We start from the raw sequence: 20460 nt of genomic DNA, 5'->3' as shown, positions 1-20460 counted from the left end.
AGGCTGAGGCAGATAACACAGACACGAGGTTTTGATAATTCACGATATCATGCAAAAACCGTATTCAATAATTGTTTCATTATACGTTTTCAAACAATTTGCCATCACTTTTTCTAGCGCCGGAATAAAACTTCGTCAGAACATTGGCCAAAGCGGTTTTATCTTGTGGTTTCTCCAGGTTCTTCTCCCTCAAATAATCATTCAGAATTTTAACACTTGTTTTTGTTGTTCTCTTGGTGTTTTTAAAATCTTTATTCTCGATCAAAACTTTCAATTCCTCTTCAGAAACGGAGGCGAATCGCTCAGCCATATTTTCAAAAGTTTGACAGCACTACACGGACGAGGGGCTTGGAAACTAGGCGGACTTTGAACTCGACATGATAACCCAATATCTGCTGCAGATATTGGGTTATCATGTCAAGTTCACATGCTACTCTATATTGACTGAATGCTCTCGACCAATCACATGTTTCAAAGTAGTTCTAATGTATAATAAACTTAGCCTATAAATCAGCCTGTGTACAATCAGAGAAGGGCAGTGTTTATTATACTTAAATTCCATGCTATGAACGAATGTAGTCGCCACCAGGTCGCTAAGTTAAATATCACACTATAGGCTGATTTTCCCATTCTTGTAGACCCAGGGGCAGTTAGTGGGGGCGAGGGAAACGCGAAACTTCGAGAAAAAAAAATTCGGCATAGAACAGTTGGAGCGATTGAAATGGACTGCAGACCGCCGATTGCCCGCCGATTGGGCATGATAATACAAAGGGAATACAAAGAACTTTTCTGCCCAATCAGGGGGCAGTACTCAGAGGGCTGTTTGGAACTGGCCTAATAAGACTCTTTCCCGAGGGGCACCTTTTAATCGCTTTAACTTTTCTATGCCGATTTTTTTCTCAAAGTTTCGCGTTTCGTGTTCCTTTATACTTCAAGTTCACTGAGAACCTTTAGTCTTACAATTTCCCAAATGTTTGGTTGTCCACAATAATAATTATGAAGATTAAACCATTCATAAAAGCTGAAAAATAGAGATTAAACGTAGACTATTTCATGAATTAAGCACTCTGGGAAAGGAATTTGTAGCGACACAAACGTTTAGCTTAGTGAATTGAAAAATACTGAACATCGCTTAATGAGGACACACTATTACCAGTGAAAAAAAATTGTCAATCAAAATGTTAAAACGCGCTAAAGAGAATCATTATAATTGTGTTATAACAACTCTGAAGCTGAAAAAACTGCGACTTCGTTTCCAGGGTCTCTCTCTTTTTCCTCCCAAGTCGTCGACGACTTAGGAGGAAAAGAAGAGAGGCCCTGGGAACGAGGTTGGAAAAACCGCACCTGGCAACAGTCTGCTGACGTCAGGCGCTTGCTCGCTCTGTTTAAATTTCGCGAGACTTAAAGTTTCCCCTTTCTTTGAAGAAAAACTGTGTTAGAAAAGATTCCAAACGAGTATTCACAGAAGCAACGTGTGTTTCAGTTGCAATCGTGAAAATTCATTTCCAAAAAATAAGTAATACTAACGCAGATCGTGCAACTTTGCAGGCTTCAGTGCTGTTCTTGGGCACCTGCAGTAAATTCATCTTAAAATGGAACATCTGCCTAATTATTAATAAGTTCCTTAGATACGAGTCTGTAGCAACGGAAATCACAATTTTGCTTTGCTTCTGTATAATATTCTGTATTTCCTTTTCCCTGATTAAATCAGCTATTAAATTTAACATCGCTTTTTTTAAAAAAATGTCCGAGAACGAAAACCAATTATCCGGTTTATTGGTATTGTGGCAGGTGAGCAAGGTATTAAGGAATAAGTTGCCAACAAAATTGATTGACGTTTTACATCATTTTATGGCGTAGCCACTTTGTTAATTACACACGTTAGCTTAGTAAACGCGTCTGCACGTTTAACTCTGTAAGTTAAACTCTGCACGACAAAGGACGGTATACGCTGTACTTAAGTGACCGTGCATGGCTTCAAAGTAGTAGAAAATAATAAAGTCGTAAACAAATAGCTTGCAAGCTTATGTAAGGTATACCTGTCGGGTATAACATTAATGGAAAGTATTATGTTACTCCTCACCTGAAATAGGGCATGGTTCTTGTTTTGAGTCATTAAAACCGTGCTTAATTATCTTCGTTGCACCTGCTACCCGAGACATATTTACTTGTTCCACAAACTTAACATCTTATCAAACTATTACACCATTTACGTGAACATGCATCTCGAGCTCTGGATTCTTGCTGTTGTCTGCACGACTGTGCACGGTATAGGCCGTATTTCACAGCCAGATTTGAAAGCTGTCAACTTTGCTAAAGCCATAGCAGGACATAAGCTCAATGGAAGCGTGATAAAAGAAATAGAAGTGGATTCCGAAAGTTTTTGTCGGTTTGAGTGCGTTGAGGAAGAGCGTTGTCAATCTCTCAACTTTGGAACTACAGAAAACAACGCTGGCAGATACAAATGTCAACTATGTGACTCTGATCGATTCACTGGTTCAATTAACTTCACAAAAGATGAAGATTTCAATTACAGAGGAATAAAGGTAATTCGAAGCATTTATTTTGACGGAATTATTAGGGCCTCTTCATATGAGCCCGGTTGACGGGGCTAGCCTAGTCAAGCGAGATCACGCCTCACTCTTTTTCCTTTGTAAAAATTTCGATGTGTTCATATAAGAAGGCGGGCTAACCGGGCTGGAATCTTTTCCATTTGAACACTCCAACCAGGTTACCGCGATGAACCTTTTTTGAGAAAAAAGCTTCACTTTCGCAACTGGACGGTCAAAATGGCATATTTTTGCCCTGTATGTTTTTTTTTTTACTTTAGAAGTATGCGAATAATTATGCATTATTAGTAAAGTTGCAAGTGTCAATAAAGCTACGATAGTCGCGAACGATGCAACTTTATGTGTCGCTATTTTGCGACACATAATTTCATCCCGGTCAGTTTCATCCCGGTCAATCGGGCTGAAATTTCCCATAATGAACAGACAAAAATTTCGTCCTGGAAACCGAGACAGCCCGTTTACTAGGCTCATATATGAAGAGGTCCTTAGTTGAGGTGGACTTTATAGTCTTTATATCATCAGTCTAACAATTCCTACATAGTAAAGTTCAATGAACTCGTCCACCTCCAGCACTAAGACTCGCAACTATTTCAACCTAAAAAAAACTCCGAAAAAGATATCTTATTTTGTCATATTGTATCAAGTTATCATAGCTTTCTTTCTTTCTTTCTACATTATCATAAGTTGCCATAGCAACATCGAAGACGTCCATTTATATCACACATCGTCAGCTCTCTCAAACTCTTATTAAACTTTTCTCTAACAACTCTTCATGTAAATAACTTTCTTTATATTTCAAGGCAAAAGTTTTTTGGCTTCCCTATATGCAAAATTTTGACAAAATTCTCGAAATCTTTAAAAAAGCATGATGAAAGTATAAAGTGCATTTGTGCACTTGCTACGTTTTTGGCTTGTTTTTCTCTAGTAATCAAGAAAAACGGAAGTAATAATTATGGACCACCTCGGTACTCCCTTGGGTAAGGAAAAGGCGTATTGTTGCTTGCGCATCTTTCTACTAGTTGACCTTCAATTGGAGACAGGAAAATGCTTATGCTTCAATACCCAGCCGAAGCGAGAAACTATCACGTGATGCAAACACAATACTTTACTATAGCAGTTTAACAAACCTATAACACGCTTATGTTATATATTTTTTTTAAACAGAGTGCCTGTGAGACGGGCAACTCGCCATGTGGCGACAAAGGAGTCTGCATTCCAAACTATCAAGATGACAGCCTAAGGTGCAAGTGTAACGATGGATATGCAGGAAAACCTTGCAGTAAGTTCAGAACTGTTACACCACAAATTGTGCGACTTGACTTGAATTATAAGGACCCATTTTAAATAACTCAGCGTTAAATATTGTTCTGTCTGCGGAGGCAGGGTGGCCGAGTGGTTAGAGCGCCGGACTTGAAATCTGGAGGTCGCGGGTTCAAGTCCCATTCTGACCACTAGCAGGATTTGTCCTCGGTCACCCGAGTTTAACTCCTCGGCTACGCTTGTAAATAGCCAACTGGTCTGCCTCCTGTCAGTTGGGATTTTTAACCATGTTATGTTTATTTACAATATTTGTTTCAAATTGGCCATGAAAAGCCCCATTCGGGGAGTGGTCAATTAAGTATTTTTTTATTTTTTATTTTCAACAATGAAAAGAGCCAAAAAGCTGCGCCCAACTCCTTCAAGATGGTTTCACATCCAGTGGCGTGTACATTATCAATCCAGATGGCGGCAAACCAATGCAAGTGTTTTGTGACATGACCACGGACGGTGGAGGTTGGACCGTTTTTCAGAAGCGTTTAGACGGCTCTGTTGACTTTTATCTTGGATGGCGATCCTACAAAAATGGTTTTGGAGATCTGAACGGCGAGTTCTGGCTTGGAAACGACAATCTTCACCGTTTGACAGCCGCCGATGACGTCATGCTAAGAGTTGACCTGGAGGACTTTGATGGGAACATCACATATGCTAAGTACACGACTTTTAAGGTGGCAGACGAGGGAGATAAGTACCGGCTTTTGATTGGAGGATACAACGGCACGGCTGGTGATTCGATGGGCATGAATGCTTTGATCTCAGCAAAGTAAGGAAATAAATTATCATTTATTCAATTTAATTTACAGCATGGCATTCATTATAAATAGGTATTCCCAGAGCCTTAGTTGGCTAAGCGGTCATCTTTCGGTATATTTTTTTTCAAAATAAAATCAGCAGGATTCATTGATATTTCGTGGTCGTTTTTTTGAATAAAACCAGACATTTCTTTTTCACTCGCGGTGGTTGGAAATGAAATGATTGTAGCAAACTTGCCACTATGTGACGTATTGGCTTTCACCTTCTCATATTCAACGCGCAAGTATTTTTATTCATATTTTTATTTATTCAAAAATGCATTGACAAATTAGCTGTGTTTATCTTTTCCTTTTTAGTAATATGCAGTTTTCAACCAAAGATAAGAAAAATGACCTTTTAGCGAATGACAACTGTGCCCAGATGTATGAAGGAGCCTGGTGGTACAGGAATTGCCACGACTCCAATCTCAACGGTTTATACCTGAACGGGCCACATTCTAAATTGGGCGTTGGAGTCAACTGGCTCAGCTTCAGAGGATATTACTATTCACTAAAACCGGCGGTACTGAGATGAAAGTAAAGCCCAAGTCTAAGTAGTGATGTTTTCAAATCAATCTGTCCGGCCTTAACTATTTGTACAGCAGCACTTAAAGCCGGGTTTACACGGACAATTTTAATGCGACAAATATATTTGATCGTGTAGATGGCACAACAATTATTTGTCAAAAGTTAGTTCAAAGTTTAGTGCGCCAGTAATGACTTTGGACAGCAGAGATGCACAAAGATACGCGTGCTTAGTGCCTAGTGGGAGATTGGGAGACTGGCGACGAACAATTATGTGACAATTTTTATGTCACTTAAAAGCTGGCTCCAGTTTCTCAGCAAATATATTTGTCACAAAACATTGGCCAATTTTCCTCGTCTACACGAGCAAATAAAAACTGTCATATTAAAATTATTCGCGTAAACTAGCCTTAAATATTGGGGCGTGTATTATATTTCATCAGAAACCCATAACTGTTATTTGGCTGCAGATAATTGAAAAATAATTTAATTTGCTTTAAATGCTTGGAAGTAAACTATAAAAGTGTTACGTAAATCAATCCTGGTATTACAGGGTATAGAAATAAAAAGTGTGGCGAGGGTATTCTCGCAGGGAGTACTTGAGAAAGAAATGGAGAGTTGCAAACAGTTTGCAATGTCATGTAAATAATAATTATATTTATATTAGGAATAATAATAATCGAATTATAAGCTTTATTTAGACAGAGTACTAAGCAATTATTGGATGAGGTTGAGCATGATATCGTGAATTATCAAAATCGAGGTCTGTGTTATCTGCCGAAGCCGAAGGCTGAGGCAGATAACACAGACACGAGGTTTTGATAATTCACGATATCATGCAAAAACCGTATTCAATAATTGTTTCATTATACGTTTTCAAACAATTTGCCATCACTTTTTCTAGCGCCGGAATAAAACTTCGTCAGAACATTGGCCAAAGCGGTTTTATCTTGTGGTTTCTCCAGGTTCTTCTCCCTCAAATAATCATTCAGAATTTTAACACTTGTTTTTGTTGTTCTCTTGGTGTTTTTAAAATCTTTATTCTCGATCAAAACTTTCAATTCCTCTTCAGAAACGGAGGCGAATCGCTCAGCCATATTTTCAAAAGTTTGACAGCACTACACGGACGAGGGGCTTGGAAACTAGGCGGACTTTGAACTCGACATGATAACCCAATATCTGCTGCAGATATTGGGTTATCATGTCAAGTTCACATGCTACTCTATATTGACTGAATGCTCTCGACCAATCACATGTTTCAAAGTAGTTCTAATGTATAATAAACTTAGCCTATAAATCAGCCTGTGTACAATCAGAGAAGGGCAGTGTTTATTATACTTAAATTCCATGCTATGAACGAATGTAGTCGCCACCAGGTCGCTAAGTTAAATATCACACTATAGGCTGATTTTCCCATTCTTGTAGACCCAGGGGCAGTTAGTGGGGGCGAGGGAAACGCGAAACTTCGAGAAAAAAAAAATTCGGCATAGAACAGTTGGAGCGATTGAAATGGACTGCAGACCGCCGATTGCCCGCCGATTGGGCATGATAATACAAAGGGAATACAAAGAACTTTTCTGCCCAATCAGGGGGCAGTACTCAGAGGGCTGTTTGGAACTGGCCTAATAAGACTCTTTCCCGAGGGGCACCTTTTAATCGCTTTAACTTTTCTATGCCGATTTTTTTCTCAAAGTTTCGCGTTTCGTGTTCCTTTATACTTCAAGTTCACTGAGAACCTTTAGTCTTACAATTTCCCAAATGTTTGGTTGTCCACAATAATAATTATGAAGATTAAACCATTCATAAAAGCTGAAAAATAGAGATTAAACGTAGACTATTTCATGAATTAAGCACTCTGGGAAAGGAATTTGTAGCGACACAAACGTTTAGCTTAGTGAATTGAAAAATACTGAACATCGCTTAATGAGGACACACTATTACCAGTGAAAAAAAATTGTCAATCAAAATGTTAAAACGCGCTAAAGAGAATCATTATAATTGTGTTATAACAACTCTGAAGCTGAAAAAACTGCGACTTCGTTTCCAGGGTCTCTCTCTTTTTCCTCCCAAGTCGTCGACGACTTAGGAGGAAAAGAAGAGAGGCCCTGGGAACGAGGTTGGAAAAACCGCACCTGGCAACAGTCTGCTGACGTCAGGCGCTTGCTCGCTCTGTTTAAATTTCGCGAGACTTAAAGTTTCCCCTTTCTTTGAAGAAAAACTGTGTTAGAAAAGATTCCAAACGAGTATTCACAGAAGCAACGTGTGTTTCAGTTGCAATCGTGAAAATTCATTTCCAAAAAATAAGTAATACTAACGCAGATCGTGCAACTTTGCAGGCTTCAGTGCTGTTCTTGGGCACCTGCAGTAAATTCATCTTAAAATGGAACATCTGCCTAATTATTAATAAGTTCCTTAGATACGAGTCTGTAGCAACGGAAATCACAATTTTGCTTTGCTTCTGTATAATATTCTGTATTTCCTTTTCCCTGATTAAATCAGCTATTAAATTTAACATCGCTTTTTTTAAAAAAATGTCCGAGAACGAAAACCAATTATCCGGTTTATTGGTATTGTGGCAGGTGAGCAAGGTATTAAGGAATAAGTTGCCAACAAAATTGATTGACGTTTTACATCATTTTATGGCGTAGCCACTTTGTTAATTACACACGTTAGCTTAGTAAACGCGTCTGCACGTTTAACTCTGTAAGTTAAACTCTGCACGACAAAGGACGGTATACGCTGTACTTAAGTGACCGTGCATGGCTTCAAAGTAGTAGAAAATAATAAAGTCGTAAACAAATAGCTTGCAAGCTTATGTAAGGTATACCTGTCGGGTATAACATTAATGGAAAGTATTATGTTACTCCTCACCTGAAATAGGGCATGGTTCTTGTTTTGAGTCATTAAAACCGTGCTTAATTATCTTCGTTGCACCTGCTACCCGAGACATATTTACTTGTTCCACAAACTTAACATCTTATCAAACTATTACACCATTTACGTGAACATGCATCTCGAGCTCTGGATTCTTGCTGTTGTCTGCACGACTGTGCACGGTATAGGCCGTATTTCACAGCCAGATTTGAAAGCTGTCAACTTTGCTAAAGCCATAGCAGGACATAAGCTCAATGGAAGCGTGATAAAAGAAATAGAAGTGGATTCCGAAAGTTTTTGTCGGTTTGAGTGCGTTGAGGAAGAGCGTTGTCAATCTCTCAACTTTGGAACTACAGAAAACAACGCTGGCAGATACAAATGTCAACTATGTGACTCTGATCGATTCACTGGTTCAATTAACTTCACAAAAGATGAAGATTTCAATTACAGAGGAATAAAGGTAATTCGAAGCATTTATTTTGACGGAATTATTAGGGCCTCTTCATATGAGCCCGGTTGACGGGGCTAGCCTAGTCAAGCGAGATCACGCCTCACTCTTTTTCCTTTGTAAAAATTTCGATGTGTTCATATAAGAAGGCGGGCTAACCGGGCTGGAATCTTTTCCATTTGAACACTCCAACCAGGTTACCGCGATGAACCTTTTTTGAGAAAAAAGCTTCACTTTCGCAACTGGACGGTCAAAATGGCATATTTTTGCCCTGTATGTTTTTTTTTTTACTTTAGAAGTATGCGAATAATTATGCATTATTAGTAAAGTTGCAAGTGTCAATAAAGCTACGATAGTCGCGAACGATGCAACTTTATGTGTCGCTATTTTGCGACACATAATTTCATCCCGGTCAGTTTCATCCCGGTCAATCGGGCTGAAATTTCCCATAATGAACAGACAAAAATTTCGTCCTGGAAACCGAGACAGCCCGTTTACTAGGCTCATATATGAAGAGGTCCTTAGTTGAGGTGGACTTTATAGTCTTTATATCATCAGTCTAACAATTCCTACATAGTAAAGTTCAATGAACTCGTCCACCTCCAGCACTAAGACTCGCAACTATTTCAACCTAAAAAAAACTCCGAAAAAGATATCTTATTTTGTCATATTGTATCAAGTTATCATAGCTTTCTTTCTTTCTTTCTACATTATCATAAGTTGCCATAGCAACATCGAAGACGTCCATTTATATCACACATCGTCAGCTCTCTCAAACTCTTATTAAACTTTTCTCTAACAACTCTTCATGTAAATAACTTTCTTTATATTTCAAGGCAAAAGTTTTTTGGCTTCCCTATATGCAAAATTTTGACAAAATTCTCGAAATCTTTAAAAAAGCATGATGAAAGTATAAAGTGCATTTGTGCACTTGCTACGTTTTTGGCTTGTTTTTCTCTAGTAATCAAGAAAAACGGAAGTAATAATTATGGACCACCTCGGTACTCCCTTGGGTAAGGAAAAGGCGTATTGTTGCTTGCGCATCTTTCTACTAGTTGACCTTCAATTGGAGACAGGAAAATGCTTATGCTTCAATACCCAGCCGAAGCGAGAAACTATCACGTGATGCAAACACAATACTTTACTATAGCAGTTTAACAAACCTATAACACGCTTATGTTATATATTTTTTTTAAACAGAGTGCCTGTGAGACGGGCAACTCGCCATGTGGCGACAAAGGAGTCTGCATTCCAAACTATCAAGATGACAGCCTAAGGTGCAAGTGTAACGATGGATATGCAGGAAAACCTTGCAGTAAGTTCAGAACTGTTACACCACAAATTGTGCGACTTGACTTGAATTATAAGGACCCATTTTAAATAACTCAGCGTTAAATATTGTTCTGTCTGCGGAGGCAGGGTGGCCGAGTGGTTAGAGCGCCGGACTTGAAATCTGGAGGTCGCGGGTTCAAGTCCCATTCTGACCACTAGCAGGATTTGTCCTCGGTCACCCGAGTTTAACTCCTCGGCTACGCTTGTAAATAGCCAACTGGTCTGCCTCCTGTCAGTTGGGATTTTTAACCATGTTATGTTTATTTACAATATTTGTTTCAAATTGGCCATGAAAAGCCCCATTCGGGGAGTGGTCAATTAAGTATTTTTTTATTTTTTATTTTCAACAATGAAAAGAGCCAAAAAGCTGCGCCCAACTCCTTCAAGATGGTTTCACATCCAGTGGCGTGTACATTATCAATCCAGATGGCGGCAAACCAATGCAAGTGTTTTGTGACATGACCACGGACGGTGGAGGTTGGACCGTTTTTCAGAAGCGTTTAGACGGCTCTGTTGACTTTTATCTTGGATGGCGATCCTACAAAAATGGTTTTGGAGATCTGAACGGCGAGTTCTGGCTTGGAAACGACAATCTTCACCGTTTGACAGCCGCCGATGACGTCATGCTAAGAGTTGACCTGGAGGACTTTGATGGGAACATCACATATGCTAAGTACACGACTTTTAAGGTGGCAGACGAGGGAGATAAGTACCGGCTTTTGATTGGAGGATACAACGGCACGGCTGGTGATTCGATGGGCATGAATGCTTTGATCTCAGCAAAGTAAGGAAATAAATTATCATTTATTCAATTTAATTTACAGCATGGCATTCATTATAAATAGGTATTCCCAGAGCCTTAGTTGGCTAAGCGGTCATCTTTCGGTATATTTTTTTTCAAAATAAAATCAGCAGGATTCATTGATATTTCGTGGTCGTTTTTTTGAATAAAACCAGACATTTCTTTTTCACTCGCGGTGGTTGGAAATGAAATGATTGTAGCAAACTTGCCACTATGTGACGTATTGGCTTTCACCTTCTCATATTCAACGCGCAAGTATTTTTATTCATATTTTTATTTATTCAAAAATGCATTGACAAATTAGCTGTGTTTATCTTTTCCTTTTTAGTAATATGCAGTTTTCAACCAAAGATAAGAAAAATGACCTTTTAGCGAATGACAACTGTGCCCAGATGTATGAAGGAGCCTGGTGGTACAGGAATTGCCACGACTCCAATCTCAACGGTTTATACCTGAACGGGCCACATTCTAAATTGGGCGTTGGAGTCAACTGGCTCAGCTTCAGAGGATATTACTATTCACTAAAACCGGCGGTACTGAGATGAAAGTAAAGCCCAAGTCTAAGTAGTGATGTTTTCAAATCAATCTGTCCGGCCTTAACTATTTGTACAGCAGCACTTAAAGCCGGGTTTACACGGACAATTTTAATGCGACAAATATATTTGATCGTGTAGATGGCACAACAATTATTTGTCAAAAGTTAGTTCAAAGTTAAGTGCGCCAGTAATGACTTTGGACAGCAGAGATGCGCAAAGATACGCGTGCTTAGTGCCTAGTGGGAGATTGGGAGACTGGCGACGAACAATTATGTGACAATTTTTATGTCACTTAAAAGCTGGCTCCAGTTTCTCAGCAAATATATTTGTCACAAAACATTGGCCAATTTTCCTCGTCTACACGAGCAAATAAAAACTGTCATATTAAAATTATTCGCGTAAACTAGCCTTAAATATTGGGGCGTGTATTATATTTCATCAGAAACCCATAACTGTTATTTGGCTGCAGATAATTGAAAAATAATTTAATTTGCTTTAAATGCTTGGAAGTAAACTATAAAAGTGTTACGTAAATCAATCCTGGTATTACAGGGTATAGAAATAAAAAGTGTGGCGAGGGTATTCTCGCAGGGAGTACTTGAGAAAGAAATGGAGAGTTGCAAACAGTTTGCAATGTCATGTAAATAATAATTATATTTATATTAGGAATAATAATAATCGAATTATAAGCTTTATTTAGACAGAGTACTAAGCAATTATTGGATGAGGTTGAGCATGGTATCGTGAATTATCAAAATCGAGGTCTGTGTTATCTGCCGAAGCCGAAGGCTGAGGCAGATAACACAGACACGAGGTTTTGATAATTCACGATATCATGCAAAAACCGTATTCAATAATTGTTTTATTATACGTTTTCAAACAATTTGCCATCACTTTTTCTAGCGCCGGAATAAAACTTCGTCAGAACATTGGCCAAAGCGGTTTTATCTTGTGGTTTCTCCAGGTTCTTCTCCCTCAAATAATCATTCAGAATTTTAACACTTGTTTTTGTTGTTCTCTTGGTGTTTTTAGAATCTTTATTCTCGATCAAAACTTTCAATTCCTCTTCAGAAACGGAGGCGAATCGCTCAGCCATTTTCAAAAGTTTGACAGCACTACACGGACGAGGGGCTTGGAAACTAGGCGGACTTTGAACTCGACATGATAACCCAATATCTGCTGCAGATATTGGGTTATCATGTCAAGTTCACATGCTACTGTATATTGACTGAATGCTCTCGACCAATCACATGTTTCAAAGTAGTTCTAATGTATAATAAAACTTAACCTATAAATCAGCCTGTGTACAATCAGAGAAGGGCAGTGTTTATTATACTTAAATTCCATGCTATGAACGAATGTAGTCGCCACCAGGTCGCTAAGTTAAATATCACACTATAGGCTGATTTTCCCATTCTTGTAGACCCAGGGACAGTTAGTGGGGGCGAGGGAAACGCGAAACTTCGAGAAAAAAAAAATTCGGCATAGAAAAGTTGGAGCGATTGAAATGGACTGCAGACCGCCGATTGCCCGCCGATTGGGCATGATAATACAAAGGGAATACAAAGAACTTTTCTGCCCAATCAGGGGGCAGTACTCAGAGGGCTGTTTGGAACTGGCCTAATAAGACTCTTTCCCGAGGGGCACCTTTTAATCGCTTTAACTTTTCTATGCCGATTTTTTTCTCGAAGTTTCGCGTTTCGTGTTCCTTTATACTTCAAGTTCACTGAGAACCTTTAGTCTTACAATTTCCCAAATGTTTGGTTGTCCACAATAATAATTATGAAGATTAAACCATTCATAAAAGCTGAAAAATAGAGATTAAACGTAGACTATTTCATGAATTAAGCACTCTGGGAAAGGAATTTGTAGCGACACAAACGTTTAGCTTAGTGAATTGAAAAATACTGAACATCGCTTAATGAGGACACACTATTACCAGTGAAAAAAAATTGTTAATCAAAATGTTAAAACGCGCTAAAGAGAATCATTATAATTGTGTTATAACAACTCTGAAGCTGAAAAAACTGCGACTTCGTTTCCAGGGTCTCTCTCTTTTTCCTCCCAAGTCGTCGACGACTTAGGAGGAAAAGAAGAGAGGCCCTGGGAACGAGGTTGGAAAAACCGCACCTGGCAACAGTCTGCTGACGTCAGGCGCTTGCTCGCTCTGTTTAAATTTCGCGAGACTTAAAGTTTCCCCTTTCTTTGAAGAAAAACTGTGTTAGAAAAGATTCCAAACGAGTATTCACAGAAGCAACGTGTGTTTCAGTTGCAATCGTGAAAATTCATTTCCAAAAAATAAGTAATACTAACGCAGATCGTGCAACTTTGCAGGCTTCAGTGCTGTTCTTGGGCACCTGCAGTAAATTCATCTTAAAATGGAACATCTGCCTAATTATTAATAAGTTCCTTAGATACGAGCCTGTAGCAACGGAAATCACAATTTTGCTTTGCTTCTGTATAATATTCTGTATTTCCTTTTCCCTGATTAAATCAGCTATTAAATTTAACATCGCTTTTTTTAAAAAAATGTCCGAGAACGAAAACCAATTATCCGGTTTATTGGTATTGTGGCAGGTGAGCAAGGTATTAAGGAATAAGTTGCCAACAAAATTGATTGACGTTTTACATCATTTTATGGCGTAGCCACTTTGTTAATTACACACGTTAGCTTAGTAAACGCGTCTGCACGTTTAACTCTGTAAGTTAAACTCTGCACGACAAAGGACGGTATACGCTGTACTTAAGTGACCGTGCATGGCTTCAAAGTAGTAGAAAATAATAAAGTCGTAAACAAATAGCTTGCAAGCTTATGTAAGGTATACCTGTCGGGTATAACATTAATGGAAAGTATTATGTTACTCCTCACCTGAAATAGGGCATGGTTCTTGTTTCGAGTCATTAAAACCGTGCTTAATTATCTTCGTTGCACCTGCTACCCGAGACATATTTACTTGTTCCACAAACTTAACATCTTATCAAACTATTACACCATTTACGTGAACATGCATCTCGAGCTCTGGATTCTTGCTGTTGTCTGCACGACTGTGCACGGTATAGGCCGTATTTCACAGCCAGATTTGAAAGCTGTTAACTTTGCTAAAGTCATAGCAGGACATAAGCTAAATGGAAGCGTGATAAAAGAAATAGAAGTGGATTCCGAAAGTTCTTGTCGGTTTGAGTGCGTTGAGGAAGAGCGTTGTCAATCTCTCAACTTTGGAACTACAGAAAACAACGCTGGCAGATACAAATGTCAACTATGTGACTCTGATCGATTCACTAGTTCAATTAACTTCACAAAAGATGAAGATTTCAATTACAGAGGAATAAAGGTAATTCGAAGCATTTATTTTGACGGAATTATTAGGGCCTCTTCAGTCGCGAACGATGCAACTTTATGTGTCGCTATTTTGGTTTCGTCTCTTGAATTTCATCCCGGTCAATCGGGCTGAAATTCCCCATAATGAACAGACGAAAATTAATTTCGTCCCGGTAACGAGGCAGCCCGTTTACTGGGCTCTTATGAAGAGGCCCTTAATTGAGACGGAATTTATATTATTTATATCATCTAATAATTCCTACATATTGAAGGTCAATGATATCTTACGCCTCTAGCACTTAATGCTAAGACTCGCAACTATTACAACCTTGTGAGAAACTTTTGGAAAAACAAAATTCCGAAGAAGACATCTTCTAACTTTGTCATATTGTATCAAGTTGTCATAGCTTTGTTTTTTTATCAAAAGTTGCCATAGCAACATGGAAGACGTCTGTTTATATCACACATTGTCAGTTCTCTCAAACTTTTTCTAAAACTTTTCTCAAACAAGTCTTCATGTAAATTACTTTCTTTATATTTCAAGGCAAAAGTTTTTTGGCTTCCCTATATGCAAAATTTTGACAAAATTCTCGAAATCTTTAAAAAAGCACGATGAAAGTATAAAGTGCATTTGTGCACTTGCTACGTTTTTGGCTTGTTTTTCCCTAGTAATCAAGAAAAACGGAAGTAATAATTATGGACCACCTCGGTACTCCCTTGGGTAAGGAAAAGGCGTATTGTTGCTTGCGCATCTTTCTACTAGTTGACCTTCAATTGGAGACAGGAAAATGTTTATGCTTCAATACCCAGCCGAAGCGAGAAACTATCACGTGATGCAAACACAATACTTTACTATAGCGGTTTAACAAACCTATAACACGCTTATGTTATATATTTTTTTTAAACAGAGTGCCTGTGAGACGGGCAACTCGCCATGTGGCGACAAAGGAGTCTGCATTCCAAACTATCAAGATGACAGCCTAAGATGCAAGTGTAACGATGGATATGCAGGAAAACCTTGCAGTAAGTTCTGAAATGTTTCACCACAAATTGTGTGACTTGACTTGAATTATAAAGACCCATTTTAAATAACTCAGCGTTAAATATTGTTCTGTCTGCGGAGGCAGGGTGGCCGAGTGGTTAGAGCGCCGGACTTGAAATCTGGAGGTCGCGGGTTCAAGTCCCATTCTGACCACTAGCAGGATTTGTCCTCGGTCACCCGAGTTTAACTCCTCGGCTACGCTTGTAAATAGCCAACTGGTCTGCCTGCTGTCAGTTGGGATTTTTAACCATGTTATGTTTCATTTACAATATTTGTTTCAAATTGGCCCTGAAAAGCCCCATTCGGGGAGTGGTCAATGAAGTATTTTTTTTATTTTTTATTTTTATCGATGAAAAGAGCCAAAAAGCTGCGCCCAACTCCTTCAAGATGGTTTCACATCCAGTGGTGTGTACATTATCAATCCAGATGGCGGCAAACCAATGCAAGTGTTTTGTGACATGACCACGGACGGTGGAGGTTGGACCGTTTTTCAGAAGCGTTTAGACGGCTCTGTTGACTTTTATCTTGGATGGCGATCGTACAAAAAAGGTTTTGGAGATCTGAACGGCGAGTTCTGGCTTGGAAACGACAATCTTCACCGTTTGACAGCCGCCGATGACGTCATGCTAAGAGTTGACCTGGAGGACTTTGATGGGAACATCACATATGCTAAGTACACGACTTTTAAGGTGGCAGACGAGGGAGATAAGTACCGGCTTTTGATTGGAGGATACAACGGCACGGCTGGTGATTCGATGGGCATGAATGCTTTGATCTCAGCAAAGTAAGGAAATTGAAATTACATGTATCATTTATTCAATTTAATTTACAGCATGGCATTCATTAAAAATAGGTATTCCCAGAGCCTTAGTTGGCTAAGCGGTCATCTTTCGGTATATTTTTTACAAAATAAAATCAGCAGGATTCATTGATATTTCGTGGTCGTTTGTTTGAATAAAACCTGAACATCTCTTTTTCACTCGCGGTGGTTGGATATGAAATGATTATAGCAAACATGCCACTATAACCCCATTTACACGCGCAAAAAAATCGGCACGGCACGGCAAATTTTTGGCACCGTGACCAAACCATTTTGGCACGGCACTGCCCATTTACACGACCAAAACAAAAAGGTTCTCTCCTGCTAGGCACGGTACCAATTTTTATCTTGGCACCCCTACTTTCCATCGGTTTCCTTGCCGAGGAATGGCAGAAAAATGTTTTGCTGTGATAGTTCATCGTGCTTTCAGTGCAAAACGCGAATTTTATCGGAAAGGAACGAGTTGTCGACCATTCAACATAATGAAGAGTGTTCAGGGGCAAAACAAATCGACATCTGAAAGGAGTTGACGAAATCAGAAGAAGAAGATTGAAAAGTCTGAAAAATAAATGGCTCTTTGCAGTGATGGTGGAAGTGGCTGACTTACGCGGTGATTATTTTAGAGCGGGAGCTTTCTCTTATCTTCTGCCTCGGTGGCATTCTTACATAGGCGTACGAGGCGGGGGGGCGAGGGGGGCTGCAGCCCCCCCCCCCCAGTGCCGAAATTTTTCGGGCAAAATGCTTAGAATTCGGGCAATAAGCCTAGCAAAAAATAGAAAATAAGCCGACAAATCTCAAAATTACGTTCAAAACGAATTACATTAACAGGAAAAGTATTGGAAATATACCGAACCTTGTGGTTGAAAAGTCTAAATTTCTCATTCATTTGCTTTCGTTTTCTCTCGAAAGTTGCTATCATCATGTTCGATTTTCCTCGAAAATTCTGTGTGACCCCTCAGTTTGATTCAGTTGCAATCAGCTTTTCCATAGCTTGAGCGTTTGCGCGCGGTGGACCCAGTGTAAGACCTTGAAACAAAGCTGTTACAATTGTGATGAAGCTGCAGATGCTTTTCTCAAATGTTACATGTAAGTTCTTAGGGATAGCTCAAAATTTTCGATCCATTTATCCCTGAAAATGTTTCGCACGCTTTTGTGTAACTTTCAAGGTGGGGGAAAACAAAATGTAAATTGGCTCCCCCAAAATACTTTAATTTTTATAAATAATTTTTTTCCCTGAACTAGAGTGAATAAATAAATATTTCCGAAGAAAAAGGATTCAGTGCATTGACACCTTCGGGCAATGCCACGAAATTAATTTAAGTACTATCGTTTCCTTTTAGCAAACGGGAAAGCTTTTTCAAAACTATTTCAATGCACGTTTTGTTTTGCATATTATATATGCCTCTTTATTTGGCTTTCAACCCATGCCAATTTTTTTTTTTCGGGCAACGAGGTCTCCGCCCCCCCGGGTCCGAAGGTGCCCGTACGCCTATGCATTCTTATCCCCCAGAACTTCTCTTTTTGTACTCTTTTCGCCGACCACGTGACTAAAAGAAACAAAGTCTCTTGGGGCGAGAATGACGCAGTGGCCGCCATTTTCGTAGAAACAACGCATGCGTCACACTTGTTTTCGGCACGGTGCCTCGATTTACCCGTGCCGAGACTACCTCCTGGAGGTAGTCTCGGCACTCCTAAAAAATTGGGCACTGGTGCCACATTTTTTTTGGGACCGGTACGTTTACACGTCGATAATTGGGAGTGCCGTGCCCAAAAATTGTCAGCACGGTGCCAAAAATTTGCCGTGCCGTGCCGATTTTTTTGCGCGTGTAAATGGGGTTTATGTGACTTATTGGCTATCCACCATCTCATATTCAACGCGCAAGTATTTTTCAGTCCTTTGGTAAAAATCTATTGACAAATTAGCCGTGTTTCTCTTTTGATTTTTAGTAATATGCAGTTTTCAACGAAAGATAACGAAAACGACCTTTCCGCGAATGACAACTGTGCCAAGAGGTATGAAGGAGCTTGGTGGTACATGGAATGCCACGACTCCAATCTCAATGGCAAATACCTGAAAGGGCCACATTCTTCTTTTGCAAATGGAGTCAACTGGCTCAGCTTCAGAGGATATAACTATTCACTAAAACGTACTGAGATGAAAGTAAAGCCCAAGTCTAAGCAGTGATGTTTTCAAATCAATCTGTTTGTACAGTACAGTTAAAAACCACATATAAGAACCTAACATTTAAAAACCTGTTAGGCTAAAACTTTCATTTTAAACCCCCTTTTCCTAAGAACCTATTAAGCCTAAAATTTTCAATAGGTTCTTATTTTACTAAAATGAAAGCACAGATGACTAGACATGCATGCTAGTACATTTGAAAGATAAATTTATTGTATGGTTATCATCTAAACTAGTACTATATACGTGGGTTTTTACTGTAGCACTTAAAGCCGGATTTACACGGGCGATTTTTATGTGACACTGAAATATATTTGATCGTGTAGATGGCGCAACAATTATATATTTATCAACAGTTCAAAGTTAAGTGCGCCAGTAATGACTTTGGACAGCAGGGATACGCACAAAGATACGCGTGCATAGTGCCTGGTGAGAGATTGGGAGACTGGCGACGAACAATGCTGTTGCAATACCTTATTATAGGAAATTAACGCGTCATGAAATTAACGCGAATTTCAAACTTTCGCGTTAATTTAAGTCGCGTTAATTTTTGTTAACGTTAATTTCCGCGCCGTTAATTAAGTGGAGCGTTAATTTCCATGACGTTAATTTCCATTATTTTGGCTCCAATATTTCGTTACAGTCCAGATGTTCTTGACTCCAAGGAAAAAGCATAATTTTATCTGCCACTATCATTGATACTGTGAAGAACGCTCAAAGTGGGAAAAGTACCACGAACATTGTTTTCGTTTAAGATAACACGCATATAAGTGTTGAAATAAACTTGTTCCTGTTGTGTACGTCGCGTTAATTTCCTTCATTTTGAAATGTTACCCCCTCTTTCGCGTTAATTTCCTTTATTGGGAAGTAATTTTCCCTTCAATTCGCATTAATTTAAGTCGCGTTAATTTCAAATACCTTAATTAACACAAGCGTTAATTTCCTATAATAAGGTAATTGCCACATTTTATGCGACGAGTCGTCTACACGAGCAATTTTTCGTATGTGACAATTTTTATGTCACATAAAAGCTGGCTCCAGTTTCTCAGCAAATATATTTGTCACAAAACATTGGCCAATTTTCCTCGTCTACACGAGCAAATAAAAACTGTCATATTAAAACTATTCGCGTAAACTAGCCTTTAATATTGGGGCGTGTATTATATTTCATGCTGTTATTTGGCTGCAGATAATTGAAAAATAATTTAATTTACTTGAAATGCTTGGACGTAAACTATAAAAGTGTTACGTAAATCAATCCTGGTATTACAGGGTGTAGAAATAGAAACGTTGTGGCGAGGGTATTCTCGCAGAGAATACTTGAGAAAGAAATGGAGAGTTGCAAACAGTTTGCAATGTCATGTAAATAATAATTATTGTTTCAGCTGAAAATCCAAACCCGTCACAAAGGCGCTCACGTAAAGCCAATTGAGACCCAATACACAACGCCTACGTAGTTTTACAAAGACGAATCAGTTTCAAATATAATTATGGAACAAGCTAGATGCTCTCTAGCTGCTCCTACATAGTTTCGTAAGGGCTTCAGTGATAATAATAATAATAAATAATAATAATAATAATAATAATAATAATAATAATAATAATAATAATAATAATAATAATAATAAGTTGCGTTTTGATTTTATTCACATAATTATTATACACTGCATACCTATCCGGACCCTGGCGAAATCTATGTGATTATTATGCATGACAGGGACTGGACAGTGATGGCGTCCTTACCATTTTTCATGTATGACTTAGACCGAATGGTAGAAAACAAACCAAGATGTTAAATTATTCAACTTTAGCGCGACTCCTGTTCGTACTCCACTTTTTTGGTGGCTACGTGCGCATGCGTAGCGTACCCACTATGCAACAGAACGTGTAAAGCATTATTCT

General features: G+C 38.9%; 1 protein-coding gene and 2 pseudogenes across 1 annotated transcript; all 3 read left to right on the top strand.

Annotated features, from left to right (window-relative positions):
- Positions 1-2219: 2219 nt before the first annotated feature.
- On the top strand, positions 2220-5487 carry LOC144641725 (microfibril-associated glycoprotein 4-like; annotated as a pseudogene).
- Positions 5488-8210: 2723 nt separating this feature from the next.
- On the top strand, positions 8211-11350 carry LOC144641724 (microfibril-associated glycoprotein 4-like; annotated as a pseudogene).
- Positions 11351-14200: 2850 nt separating this feature from the next.
- LOC144642695 (microfibril-associated glycoprotein 4-like) lies at positions 14201-18623 on the top strand. The gene is made up of 4 exons (XM_078501725.1): positions 14201-14527; positions 15423-15537; positions 15914-16340; positions 18324-18623. The coding sequence occupies exons 1-4, from the start codon at positions 14201-14203 to the stop codon at positions 18559-18561; spliced, it is 1107 nt and encodes a 368-aa protein (XP_078357851.1). The 3' UTR covers positions 18562-18623.
- The last annotated feature ends 1837 nt before the right edge of the window (positions 18624-20460 follow it).

The sequence above is a fragment of the Oculina patagonica genome, chromosome 2, assembly GCF_052425735.1.
Source record: "Oculina patagonica isolate OP01 chromosome 2, crgOcupat, whole genome shotgun sequence".
Lineage (NCBI taxonomy): Eukaryota > Metazoa > Cnidaria > Anthozoa > Scleractinia > Oculinidae > Oculina > Oculina patagonica.
This window is presented reverse-complemented; position numbering and strand designations above follow the sequence as displayed.

What these genes read in the sequence shown, in the direction of transcription:
- LOC144642695 (XM_078501725.1), top strand. Translation starts at nt 14,201, where the DNA reads ATGCATCTCGAGCTCTGGATTCTTGCTGTTGTCTGCACGACTGTGCAC. An exon ending in TCAATTACAGAGGAATAAAG is followed by an intron (nt 14,528 to 15,422) that starts GTAATTCGAAGC and finishes TTTTTTAAACAG; the next exon opens with AGTGCCTGTGAGACGGGCAA. An exon ending in ATATGCAGGAAAACCTTGCA is followed by an intron (nt 15,538 to 15,913) that starts GTAAGTTCTGAA and finishes ATCGATGAAAAG; the next exon opens with AGCCAAAAAGCTGCGCCCAA.